The following is a 12,239-nucleotide window of genomic DNA, read 5'->3' as shown; positions in this document are numbered from 1 at the left end:
ATGCGCACTGCATACCGACGCAATACTGTGACCTGTTGTAAGAACGTATGATATTGAACTTGAAAGAGATTGAAATTTGAAATTGTGAATTACACTAATGTAGTACACAAAACGCACACCCTCAAATACTGCACATAATGCCTTATCAAAATATCTCACGTGCCCACTCAGAGTATTAAGATAAACAGCATATTCTCTTGACTTCACTATGACTTGAATATTCTACACTGGTATCTGAAATACTCCAGATTAAGAATACATTTCCTCGGTTATCTGTTATGAAATTAAAAGTACACACGTACACAATACATAACACAGATCTTAATATTGTTAATGTAATAGTGATAAGATCATCGGTATGGTTACAGAGGGCGGTTGGCACTTTGTAGAATTTATTGAGTGGGTGCGTCTGTAGTTAATCCTTTTTACCCGATGTAACCAAACTTATCGAACGGAGACGAACTAAGCAAGTGTGTACTGTATTTGGCTTCTTCAAGCAGTCACTTTATCTCCACTAATGTCCTTGGGTGAGCCTTAACTTGACTAATCCCGATGATTTGTTTTCGTTTGACCTTCTCCCTCCAAAAGCTGGCTTGGAAGCTCTCCGTATCAATTTTCTAGTTCCGCGTTGGTGGAGTTGAAAGTTTGAGATAATTTTTTTTCTTCATATATCGAATTTCTCTGAATTTGCTTCGGTAGAAAGAGTGTTGGAGTTAAGACAGCTTGGAATACATATATTGATCAACCAGCCTGATTTTTTTCTTCATGGCATGTTGAATTAACGTATAAAAAGAACAACGCTCACACAACCGAAAAACGCTCCTACAAGACCGAACGCCCATACGAGACCGAAGAATGATGAAACTAAATCGAACAGCGCCCACACATACTGAACAACGCCCATAAAAGACCGATAAACACTTACACTAGACCGAAGACCGCCCATACGAGATCGAAAAAACGGCTCACTTGATCGAACAGCGCCCGTGCAGACTGAACAACGCCCAAACCAAATCAAAAGCCCGCAACAAACCGAACAACACCCATACTAACCTAATCAACGCCCACACTTAACACTCCCGAACAACTTGGGTCATTTCCTACTTACCAGATCCTCACTTCGAATTCAGCTCAGGATGCTATGGTCGTTAAGTTCGTTGGGGTTCAAATTTTCAAATGTAGACGCGCCCTAATATTCATCTTCTTGTTTAAATTGAATGAGATAATTGGCTGAAATGTAGGCGAATAACTGAATGAAAGAGAGAGAGAGAGAGAGAGAGAGAGAGAGAGAGAGAGAGAGAGAGAGAGAGAGAGAGAGATTCGAACATGCTTTGACAACAAAAATACTTGAGGAAAATAGATACCCACAAAGAGACGGGGAAATATTTATGTGTGGTTAATATTATACAATATTAAGAAATTACAATGTATTTCAAAATCGAACATAAAACTACCTATTCATGTTTTTAGTGAATATTATTGTTAGCCAGCAATACAAACATCATTTCTAAAATCTTATTTGATCCATTGGGAATTATAAGCTTGCGGTAATGGCTATTAATTCCTTACCGAAACCTAATCATATATAAAGTGAAATAAAACAATTATAATAAAAGGGAACAAGAATTACTGACGTTTCGAGTAAGACTATACTCCTCATCGGGCGATAAAACGATTCTTTTTAGTCTATCTGATGAGGATGTCTATCTGATTCGAAACGTTGGGACTGATTATTCCACTTAATGTGAGTTTCATTTCATTGTTATTCACACATTATCAATGTATTTCTGTTCTAAACCTATTCGTTTTTTTTGTAGTCGAGTTTTCCTTTAATCATCATTTTTGACAGATTTTTTTCACATTAACTGTAAATGTATTCTAAAAGTTAATTACATTTCCAGTTAACCTTAATCTTAATCTAACTTTCAATATTATAAAAAAAATGTCTCTGGTCTAGTATCCACTAACAGAATAAAAATTACCATACAATCATACAAAATAGAAACATAGTAATTACATACATTACACTGACACTGAACGAGTTAGAAAGTCGACCATTTCCCACCAGGCCTATGGGTACCATCATAGGCCCATTCAGTAATGTTTTTCTTCGGGTTTTAGGCCTACTATCTGCTCACTCTCTTCCCAGACAATCTTGGCCAGGGCATTATCTCTCCCGTAAGAAGATTCCACCTGGGATACCTGAAAATTAAAGGTATTTTTATGTACTGGAGAGATTTTAGAGGAGTTATTGAAAGAGGGAGAGAGCAAGGAGAGAGGAAAACGGTTAGAGGAAGAAGGTGATGGAAGAGGGACGGGAGAGGAAGGGGGAGAAGGAGAGGGAGGAATATCTTGGAAGACTGGTAGGGGAAAAATATCTACCTATCTATCTATCTTTTCTATAAATAGAAGAACAAAAAACGAGGTGACAAACAACATAAATAGTCAAGAGCAAAACTTATTTCTAATAATCGCTAAACCTTACGCAGATAGTACACACGCACAAAAAAAAGTAATAAACAAGGAATAAACACATACACAAAAATACAAACCAAACAATAAACAAGGAATAAACATACAAAATACAAACCAAACAATAAACAAAGAATAAATACACAAAACACAAAAACAAATCACGCTAAACAAGAAAACAACAAAGAAATACAAAAAAACAAAAAACAAAGGGCAAACCAACTAACGAATAGACAGAAAAACAAACCAAATACAAACCAAACAATACACAAAAACATCAAAAGCCAAACAATACACAAAGACTTAATACGCACAAAAAACAAATCACAAACCGAACAATAAACTAGGAATAGACACAAAAAACAAGCAAATGGCAAACCAAACAATAAACAAGGAATAGACACAAAAAACAAGCAAATGGCAAACCAAACAATAAACAAGGAATATACACACAAAAAAAACAAGCAAATGACAAACCAAACAATAGACAAAAAATAAAACCCCCCACAAAACAAGAAAAACAGAAGCGAAACGGCCCATGCTTCGCCCGGGTCCCAACCTTGCAGTCCATGAAGAACTTCCCGCTTATGGTCGCCGTTTCCGGAGCCGTTGCCAGATGTATGATCGTCTGCGCGCCTTGTTCAACCGTCTGCAGGGGAGATAATGAGGTAATGTGGCGTTAGAAGGTTTAATCCTTTGATTTTCTTGTGAGATATTTTTTGTGTTGTTGATTTTCACTGTCCGCTCCTTGATTTCTATTTTTTTCGGGTGCCACTTCCTCTTAATTCTTTCTTTATCGACATATCTGGCTATCTCTCTTAATATATATATATATATATATATATATATATATATATATATATATATATATATATATACATACATACATACACACACACACACACACACACACACACACACACACACACATGCAACACACATACACAGATATATACAGAAATTCACTAATTATTGTGCTAACTAAAATATCAGTTATTTCTATTTCCGATAAATGTTGTTTTCTTATGCAAGCTTATTCTCACTCAATCCTATGATTCATATTATTACTTCAAATGCCTGTCTATCAGCATAATTTTTACGTTATCGCTGTGATTTTCATTTTCATTCTCATTTCTTGATTATTACAATTATTATTATTAATGTTGTAACAATTGATGATAGTATTATCACCATTACTATAGATACTATTATTTTGCCTCCGTTATCATTACTGCTAATATTATTATTTTATTACTAGTATATTAATATCTGTCCTGCCACAACTGCTACTGATATGAAAAAAATAATTATAATATCATCATCACTGGATATTTGTTATAGCTACCACCATCACCATCACCAGTCTCACCATCAACACATCAACACCACATCAGCCTATTCACTATCATATCAACTTACCATTTTCATATCATAATATCAACCCGTTCATCGTTACCTTATCCTACCACTCACCATCACCACATCAACTCGTTCACCATCATCACACTACCTCCCTCACCATCATCACATCAACCAACTCACCTTCACGTCAACCCACTCACCATCACACCAACCCACTCACACATCACCAATTCAACCGCTCACCACCACACCTACCCACTCACCTTCACCATCGCACCAACCCACTCAACCATCACCACATCAACCCCCTTCACCATCATCACCATCATGCGCCATTACCTTCGACATGAACAGAGCCAAGAATCGGAAGAGTTTGCCGACCAAGAATCCTCCTGATTTCTGGAAGATCTCCGTGGCCACGAGACCCGGGCAGTGAGAATTGGCCACGACACCTTCGGGAGAGAGAGAAAGAGAGAGAAAAGGTTGAGGGATTTTCTGAAGGGAATTTTGGCTAGAGATGGTGATGGAGTGAATTTAGAAAGAGAGGGGTGGAGGGATTTTCTTGAAGGGAATTTTTTTTTATCTTATTTAATTTTATTCTATTTATTTATTATTGTAATTTTAAGGGGGAGATAGGTGTTGGGGTTATCTGAGATTTTTTTTTTTTGGGGGGGAGGGGGGTGATGGAGAAATTTTGGGAAAGAGAGGGATGGATAAAATTTGGGAGGGAGAGAAAGGCTGATTTTTTTTTTTTTTTTTTTTTTAATGGAAAAGAGAGAGATAGGACAATTTGGAAAGGGAAGGATGGTGCGAATTTCAGAAAGAGAGAGATGAAGAAATTTGGGAAAAAGAGAAATTGACACATTTACTCTGAAAGAGAGAAATGGGGGGATTTTTGGAAAATAGAAAGAGAGAGAGAGCTAGTGAGGTTTTGGGCAAGAGAGATCGAGGGAAGGGTGGGAACAATTTTGGAAAATGAGAGATGGAGTGATCTTGGGAAACAAGAGCGATGAAGATATTTTTGGATATGGAGAGGTTTTGGAAAAGAGATGGGGATATATCTCGGAAAGAGAGGGATGGGAATTTTATATTAGAAAGAGAACGAAAGAAAGCCAAATATGTTAATATCTGTCCTGCCAAACTGCTACGGATATGAAAAAAGGATGATCATAATTTTAAGAAAACCAAAGACAGAGAGAAAGAAAATTGAAACGGGGAGGTATTTGCATTTAGATGCGGTGAGATTTTGAAAAGTTGAAAGACGTAGAGATTTTGGACAAAGGTATGAGCGGATCTTGGAAAAAAAATATAATTATACAAGTGAGATGGCTGAGAAAATATATGGAGAGATGGATAGATTTTTTTAAAAAAAATTGAGGGCTTAAGAAAATGATGGGTGAACGAAAAAAAAGTGTGATGTAGAAAGTTTGTGACTGAGATTGATAGTTCTGAGAGATAGAATGATATAATTTTTGTTTTGGAGGTCACGCACTGTTTGTTTTGTTTTTTCGCATATTCAGTATTTCTTTATTATTTTTATATATATTTTTATTTGGGTATCTCTACATTCATATCGGTATTTACTTTTTTTTTTTATTATTTGTACCATAGATGGTTAGGTGAAGATAATTTCATTGACTAACTGTTCCACTGTAATGATATTATGATATGATAATCATACCCACGAACCGATTTTGCGATATTTACATATATCTGATTCTAAATGACTTAATCATTAGGATAATGATCATGTTAAATACAAATGAACAAAATATCGAAAACATGAAAAATAAGTATACGGAAAACACGAGGCAAAAACGCAAATACAGTTGATAAAAGAAAAGAAGAAGAAGAAGAAGAAGAAGAAGAAGGAGAAGAAAAAAAAAAGAAAGAAAAAAGAAAGAAAAAAAAGAAAGAAAAAAGTGCCTCCATTCCTTCCCTCTCCAGGCCCCACTTACCTGTGTCAGCCAACAGGTGCGACAGGTGACGAGCGTATAACACGTTGCAGAGCTTCGACTGGCAGTAGGAACGATAGGGTCCGAACTCTCCCTTTTCGAAGTTCAGATTCTGGGGAGGAGGAGACTCTGTTATGTGTCTTTCGAGAGGTTCTAATCCTGTCTATCTGTGTATCTATCAACGAATTTATGTATTTATTTATTTATTCATGTATATATATATATATATATATATATATATATATATATATATATATATATATATACACACACACACACACATCACACACACACACACACACACACACACACACACACACACACACACACACACACACACACACACACACACATGTTTATATATATATATTTTATATATATATATATATATATATATATATATATATATATATATATATATATATATATACATACACAACACACACACACACACACACACATATATACACATAAATACATATATCCTGTGTACTGTGTAATCCAAGTACCTTGGGATCGAAGCCCGAGATATGACCGTGAGAATCGGAGGAAGTAATGACTATTCTGCTGGGAGAACACTTCTTCAGCAACCCTGAAGAGAGAAACAACTTGCATATATACACATACATGAAAATAAATAAATGAACATATATATATAAATATATAAATATTTATATATACATATATATATATATATATATATATATATATATATATATATATATATATATATATATATATATATATTTATGGTATCATAACTCAGTGGTAAAGTGCTGACCTCGAAATATCCCGCGTTCGCACTTCCTTACACCCCCAAGAGAGAGAGACAGAGAGAAGAGAGAGAGAGAGAGAGAGAGAGAGAGAGAGAGAGAGAGAGAGAGAGAGAGAGAGAGAGAGAGAGAGAGAGAGAGAGAGAGAGAGAGAGAATGAATCCTCACTCCTACCAGTACCCCCCCTCCCTGAAATCCTCTCAATACAAAACTAATACAAAAAAAAAAAGATCTCTCAAAACACCTACTCACCGAGGAGCAAATTGCCGAGAAGGAAGTGTCCGAAATGGTTGGTGGCCATCGTCATCTCGAGTCCTTCCGAAGTCAGCCTTCTCTCGTCCAGTCCTCCGATGCCAGCGTTTAGGACGAGGACGTCGAGTCTAAGGGTGGGGGGAGGTTGTGGTTGGTGGGGGTTGTGTGGGGTGGGTGGGGTTGTGTGGATGGAGGTGCATGTGGTGGATAGGTGGATGGGTTGTGTGGATGGGGTGGAGGTAGATGTAGGTGGATGGGGTTGATGGGTTGTGTGGATGGGGTTGTGTGGATATAGGCGGGTGGGGTTGATGGATTGTGTGGATGGAGGTGGATGGGGTGGATGGGGTGGATGGATCTGTGTGGATATAGGTGGATGGGGTTAATGGGAAGTGGATACATTAGGAGCGGATGGATGGGGGTGTGAATGGAAGGATTAGTGAGAGACTAAGGATGAATTTTTCGGGGATGGGGGAAGGATGCCTGGGGTTGTGGTAGTAGGTTCCGAAAGAACAGTTTTCAAATTCTAAGGCGTCAGGTTGTGGGAGGATGTATGGTTTCTAACACAGCCTCAACCCAGCCTACGTCATGAGTGCGAGAGGATGTAGATGATTGGGGCAGACTGTGTGGTATTGTGGTAGCTCGCTGTGATGGAGTGGGGGGGGGGGGAACTCAATTGGGTTGAAAATGATGATGGTGATGCTAACGAGTTGATTATGATGATATTGGTGGTAACGGCAGTGATAATGGCAATAATAATAATGGCGAAGATGAAGTGAATGTGATGATACTGGTGATAATTGGCAGTAATAATTACAATAATAATAATGGTGAAAAGGAATTGAATATATTGGTAATCATATTAATAGAGATGGTGAAATTGAGTTGAATATAGTGGTAATGATAATAATAATGATGGTGAAAAGGGTTTATTTGATAATCATAATAATAATAGTGGTGAAACCGAGTTGAATATGATGACAATGGCAGTAATAATTACGGTAATAATAATGGTGAAAATGAGTTGTATATAATGATAATGATAATAATACGGATCGTGAAAATACGTTGGACATGAATATAACGACACTTATAATAATGTTAAAAATAAGATAAACCACAAATGAAAATAATAGTAACAACGATGGAGAAAATTTGCTGATTATATTAGTACTAGTAATGATGACCAGTGAAAATGAAAATAAGAACAGAAAATGTTAATGATGATATCAAGGTTCAAAACTGCTATTGTGGAAGTAATGACACAGCATGACTTTGAAGATTCTGTCTGGAGGCTGGCATGGCACGTATCTGTACAACAGCGAGACCGAAACTATTTTGCATATTTGTTCGATTATACGAATGATATTAAAGTCTCTGCGATCCTATAACTTCTGCAAACACGGATATTTTTATGTAAGTTGGACAAAACATACTCCAAAATGAAATAATAATGACAATAATAATAATAATGATGATAAAAAAAAAATAATAATAAGACTTCAAACAACGTATAGATTTCATTCACAACAAACAAATGTTAAATTACCATTTTACTAGTATCATCGTTATTACTATCAATTTAGGGATATTTTTTATTACTCAATGCACATGATCAATACCATGAAAAACAACACTTGCAAACGAATTTGTAAATGAAAACTGACAAAAAAAAACAAATAAAGTAAAATAACACCAATAAACACATAAATGCATATAGAAAAAAAATTAAAAATTCCAGGAAAGCTTCACCAATAAACAAATAAACAAAAACAAATAAGTGAAAAAAACGCAATTTTACAAGAGACCACAAACAAATAAACAAATCGATACAAACAGACAAAACATAAAATAAAATAAAGAAAGAAATAAAGGAAAAGAAAGACAGAAAAAAAAAAAAAAAAACAGAAAAAGAAAGAAAGGAAAAAGAAAAAGAAAAAGAAAGAAAAAAGAAAAGAAAAAGAAAAAAAGAAAAAAAAAAGAAAACAAAAAAGAAAAAAAGAAAAAAGAAAGAAGAAAAAGAAAAACAAAGAAAAAAAATAAAAAATAAAAATAAAATTAAAGAAAACAAAAGAAAAGAGAGAAAAAAAAACGTTTCTCCTCCTGCCCATACAAAAGCCAGAGGACACTGCAGTGACCCACCTGGACTCCGTGGCAAGGATATTAGCAGCGAAGGCTCTGACGGAGGCGAGGGAGGAGGTGTCCAACTCACGCACAACCACGTCGCTGTTTCCCGTGCTTGTCTGTATGTCGGCTGTTGAGGGAGGGAGGGAGGAGGGAAAGAGAGAGGGAAGGAGGGAAAGAGGGAGGGATGGGAAAGGTAGAGGGAGGAGGGGGTGAGTGGTGGAGGAGGGGAAGGAGGGATAGAGGGGAGGGATGGAGGGAGGGAGGAGGAGGTCGAGGAAGAGAGGGAGGAGGGGAAGGAAGTAGGGAGAAGAAAGGGAATGAAGGATGGAGGGAAGAAGAAGAAGAAGAAGAAGGAGAGAGAGTGGAGGAGAGGGGAGAAGGGGAAGGAAAGGTGAGGGGATAGGGGGGAGGAAGCGAAAAAGAGAGAGAAAGGGAAATCGAATGATAAGAAAGAGAAACAGATAAAGACAGAAAGAACGAGAGATAACTAAATTAATTGGCAATTATGACATGGGAGAAATGTTCATTCATTTGGTGAAAGATTTTGCGTTAAATAGACTCATTAAGGCGAAGAGCAAAAAACGGCAAAAATCGCGTTTATCTGACAAGCCGTGAAGTGCTGATACGAAACTCAAGGATTTAGGGTACGACTTTGAGGCAGACTATGCCAACTGAATCCATACACACACACACACACACACACACATATTATATATATATATATATATATATATATATATATATATATATATATATATATATATATAGACATAGATACACACACACACACACACAGATACGATATATATTTAAGCATACATGCAAATATATTAAACAGGACAAGGAACACAATCATAAACATGAAAACCCTCCGCGCTTACCTGCCACTCCGGCCGCCTTCGTCAAGTTCCTGCAGGCAAGGATGACCCTCGCGCCGCGCCTAGCCATGTCCCTGGCCGCCTCCATGCCTATTCCTGTAGGTGGAGGGCGAGGGCGTGAATGGAGGGGGGCGTCTGTGAGTCTAAGTTTCGGTCATTATTATTATTTTTATTATGATAATGACCGCTGCTGTAGAGATGTTTTTAAAAATTATTAATCTTTATTCTTTAAAAATTAAAATGTATTTATCTTTTACTTTTACTCTGCATGTAATTATTATTATTATTATTATTATTAATTATTATTATTTTATTATTATTATTATTATTATTATCATTATTATTATTAATTATTTTTTCAACGTGGTCCGTATGGTTTTGAATGCTTGTGTTTGTTTATATTTTGTTCTCTATATTTGGCAATGTTTATGAGTTCCAAAAGTTAAAAAGAAAAAAACAACCCCCCCTCAAACAAAAATAAAACGAAACAAAACCAAACAGCAAATACATATTTATATAACTTTGTCATTCCCCTAAAATTAAAAATTATCCACCTAAAAAATGCATGCACACTGTAAATGAATGACAATAATGACAATGGTGCAAAAAGGATGATAAAATAATTCTGTTCTACTACCAACACCTAACAATCATACTCAAAAAAAAAAAAAAAAAAAAAAAAAAAAAAAAAAAAAAAAAAAAAAAAAACTGATTTACCTGCAGACGCCCCAGTGATGATAACCGTCTTGCCCTTCATGCTGGTCTTGGACGCGGACACCCCAGCGATCCGCCGGTACACGATCCCGAAGCCCACGATAAGCACGGCGAGCACACAGCCACGCCACCCAGCCACCACAGGAGTACGGACAGGCCCATTTTCCTTGAGAATTCTCGGTCTGGAAGGAAAGGGAAGTGGGGTGAGGGTTGGGGAGGAAGGGAGGGGAGGAAGGGAGGGAGGGAGGGAGGGAGGAAGAAGGAGAAAAGAGGGAGGGAGGAGAGAGGAGAAAAGAGGGAGGGAGGAGAGAGGAGAAAAGAGGAAGGAGAAAAGAGGGAGGAAGGGAGAAAAGGACAGGTAAGGAGGAAGAAGGTGGAGGGTAAAGGAAGGAGACGGAAGAGAGGGGAAGTTACAGTGCTTTCTATGTAATGGTGTGATGCCAATAAAAACGAACACGCACACACACCAAAATTATCAGAATAATGACAAAATCATTTCACTATTCATTATTATTCTTAAATCTTTTTACTTTCACTTATTTATTTATTTTGCAAAAGCAAGTGTTTATCAAGATGTTAATCTGAATATTTCATATGTTCAGTTTCATAAGTACAGGCCTACTTAGAAATGCTTTTCCAACTGTGTGATATAAGTGAGTAGTGCAATAAAAAAACAAACTGTTTGTAACATTCTGCGCAGTTTTTTCAATCGTCACGCGAAGCCTACGAAACAGGTAATCAGGCAATCGCGCGCGCATAAATTTCTTGTCCGCTCTATGGCCTTATGCCTTGATATTTATATGTAATTATAAGTTATGATTCGTGCGTTTATAAAAGAATATATTGATATTCTCAACGGAATATTTATGCCTATTCTTAATTTAAGATATAACCTGAATGCACACTCCAGCAAGATGCCTTTTAAGGTTATCAAAACAAGTGTTAAAAATAGAATAGACATCGCGTCTCTAGTGTATGCTTGGTTACTTCGTTTCTGCTCACATCTTTGCGTTGCTAAATTACTCAATCTCGACTTATTGTTGGTTACATATGCATGTATATACTTGTCTTATCTTTATACTGTGAAAACTGTATGTGAAAATAAATAGGAAATAAATTAATTTTTAAATAACAATAAAATACATTTACAGGTCACAGAAATTGTCGATAACCAAAATTAAATTCTATACATCGCCAATGAAAATTACGTCATTCATACATGCACACACAAAAATCAATATACACCCCCCCGAGAACCAATAATAAACACACCCACCACTCTATCACACTTATGTCCCAACATTCTTCCCAATTTTGAAAACTCATCAAACAAAGTCATCAGTAATTTCAACTCTCCACCCAAAATCACCAACCCATCTATCACACCCAGAAATAATACACAACAAGAAAATAATAACAACGAATAACAAGACAATAATAATAATAATATCACGCGTATACCTTCTGTTTCACACCTCGAGCGACAAACACACTGAAGTGAGCGACTGGAGGAGCGCGTAATGTACAGCGCGAGGTTAAAGTTGCCAGATAGTTTCGGGATCGAGGGTACCATACGCTAAGGTGTATTTGTGTAGGTCAGGATTTTATGCTGTTCATTTCTCCTATGATTATGTTTTTTTTTGGCAGTTCTCTCGCGTAATCTGTTATCATTATCAATGTTATGTGAAAAAAATATGATGTATATATGT

The 12,239-nt window shown here is 36.5% G+C and overlaps 1 protein-coding gene across 1 annotated transcript; it reads right to left on the bottom strand.

Moving 5' to 3' along the window:
• Window positions 1–1,371: 1,371 nt before the first annotated feature.
• Window positions 1,372–12,075, bottom strand: LOC119597210 (retinol dehydrogenase 12-like). The gene is made up of 10 exons (XM_037946734.1): window positions 11,992–12,075; window positions 10,534–10,712; window positions 9,820–9,912; window positions 8,954–9,065; window positions 6,815–6,942; window positions 6,299–6,381; window positions 5,793–5,901; window positions 4,174–4,286; window positions 3,032–3,121; window positions 1,372–2,202 (listed from the first exon to the last, which is right to left on the bottom strand). The coding sequence occupies exons 2-10, from the start codon at window positions 10,571–10,573 to the stop codon at window positions 2,095–2,097; spliced, it is 876 nt and encodes a 291-aa protein (XP_037802662.1). The 5' UTR covers window positions 10,574–10,712; window positions 11,992–12,075; the 3' UTR covers window positions 1,372–2,094.
• Between the last annotated feature and the right edge of the window lie 164 nt (window positions 12,076–12,239).

Source organism: Penaeus monodon, chromosome 39 (assembly GCF_015228065.2).
Source record: "Penaeus monodon isolate SGIC_2016 chromosome 39, NSTDA_Pmon_1, whole genome shotgun sequence".
NCBI classification, from domain to species: Eukaryota; Metazoa; Arthropoda; class Malacostraca; order Decapoda; family Penaeidae; genus Penaeus; species Penaeus monodon.
The sequence above is the reverse complement of the archived record's forward strand: the minus strand, read 5'-3'. Positions and strand labels throughout refer to the sequence as shown.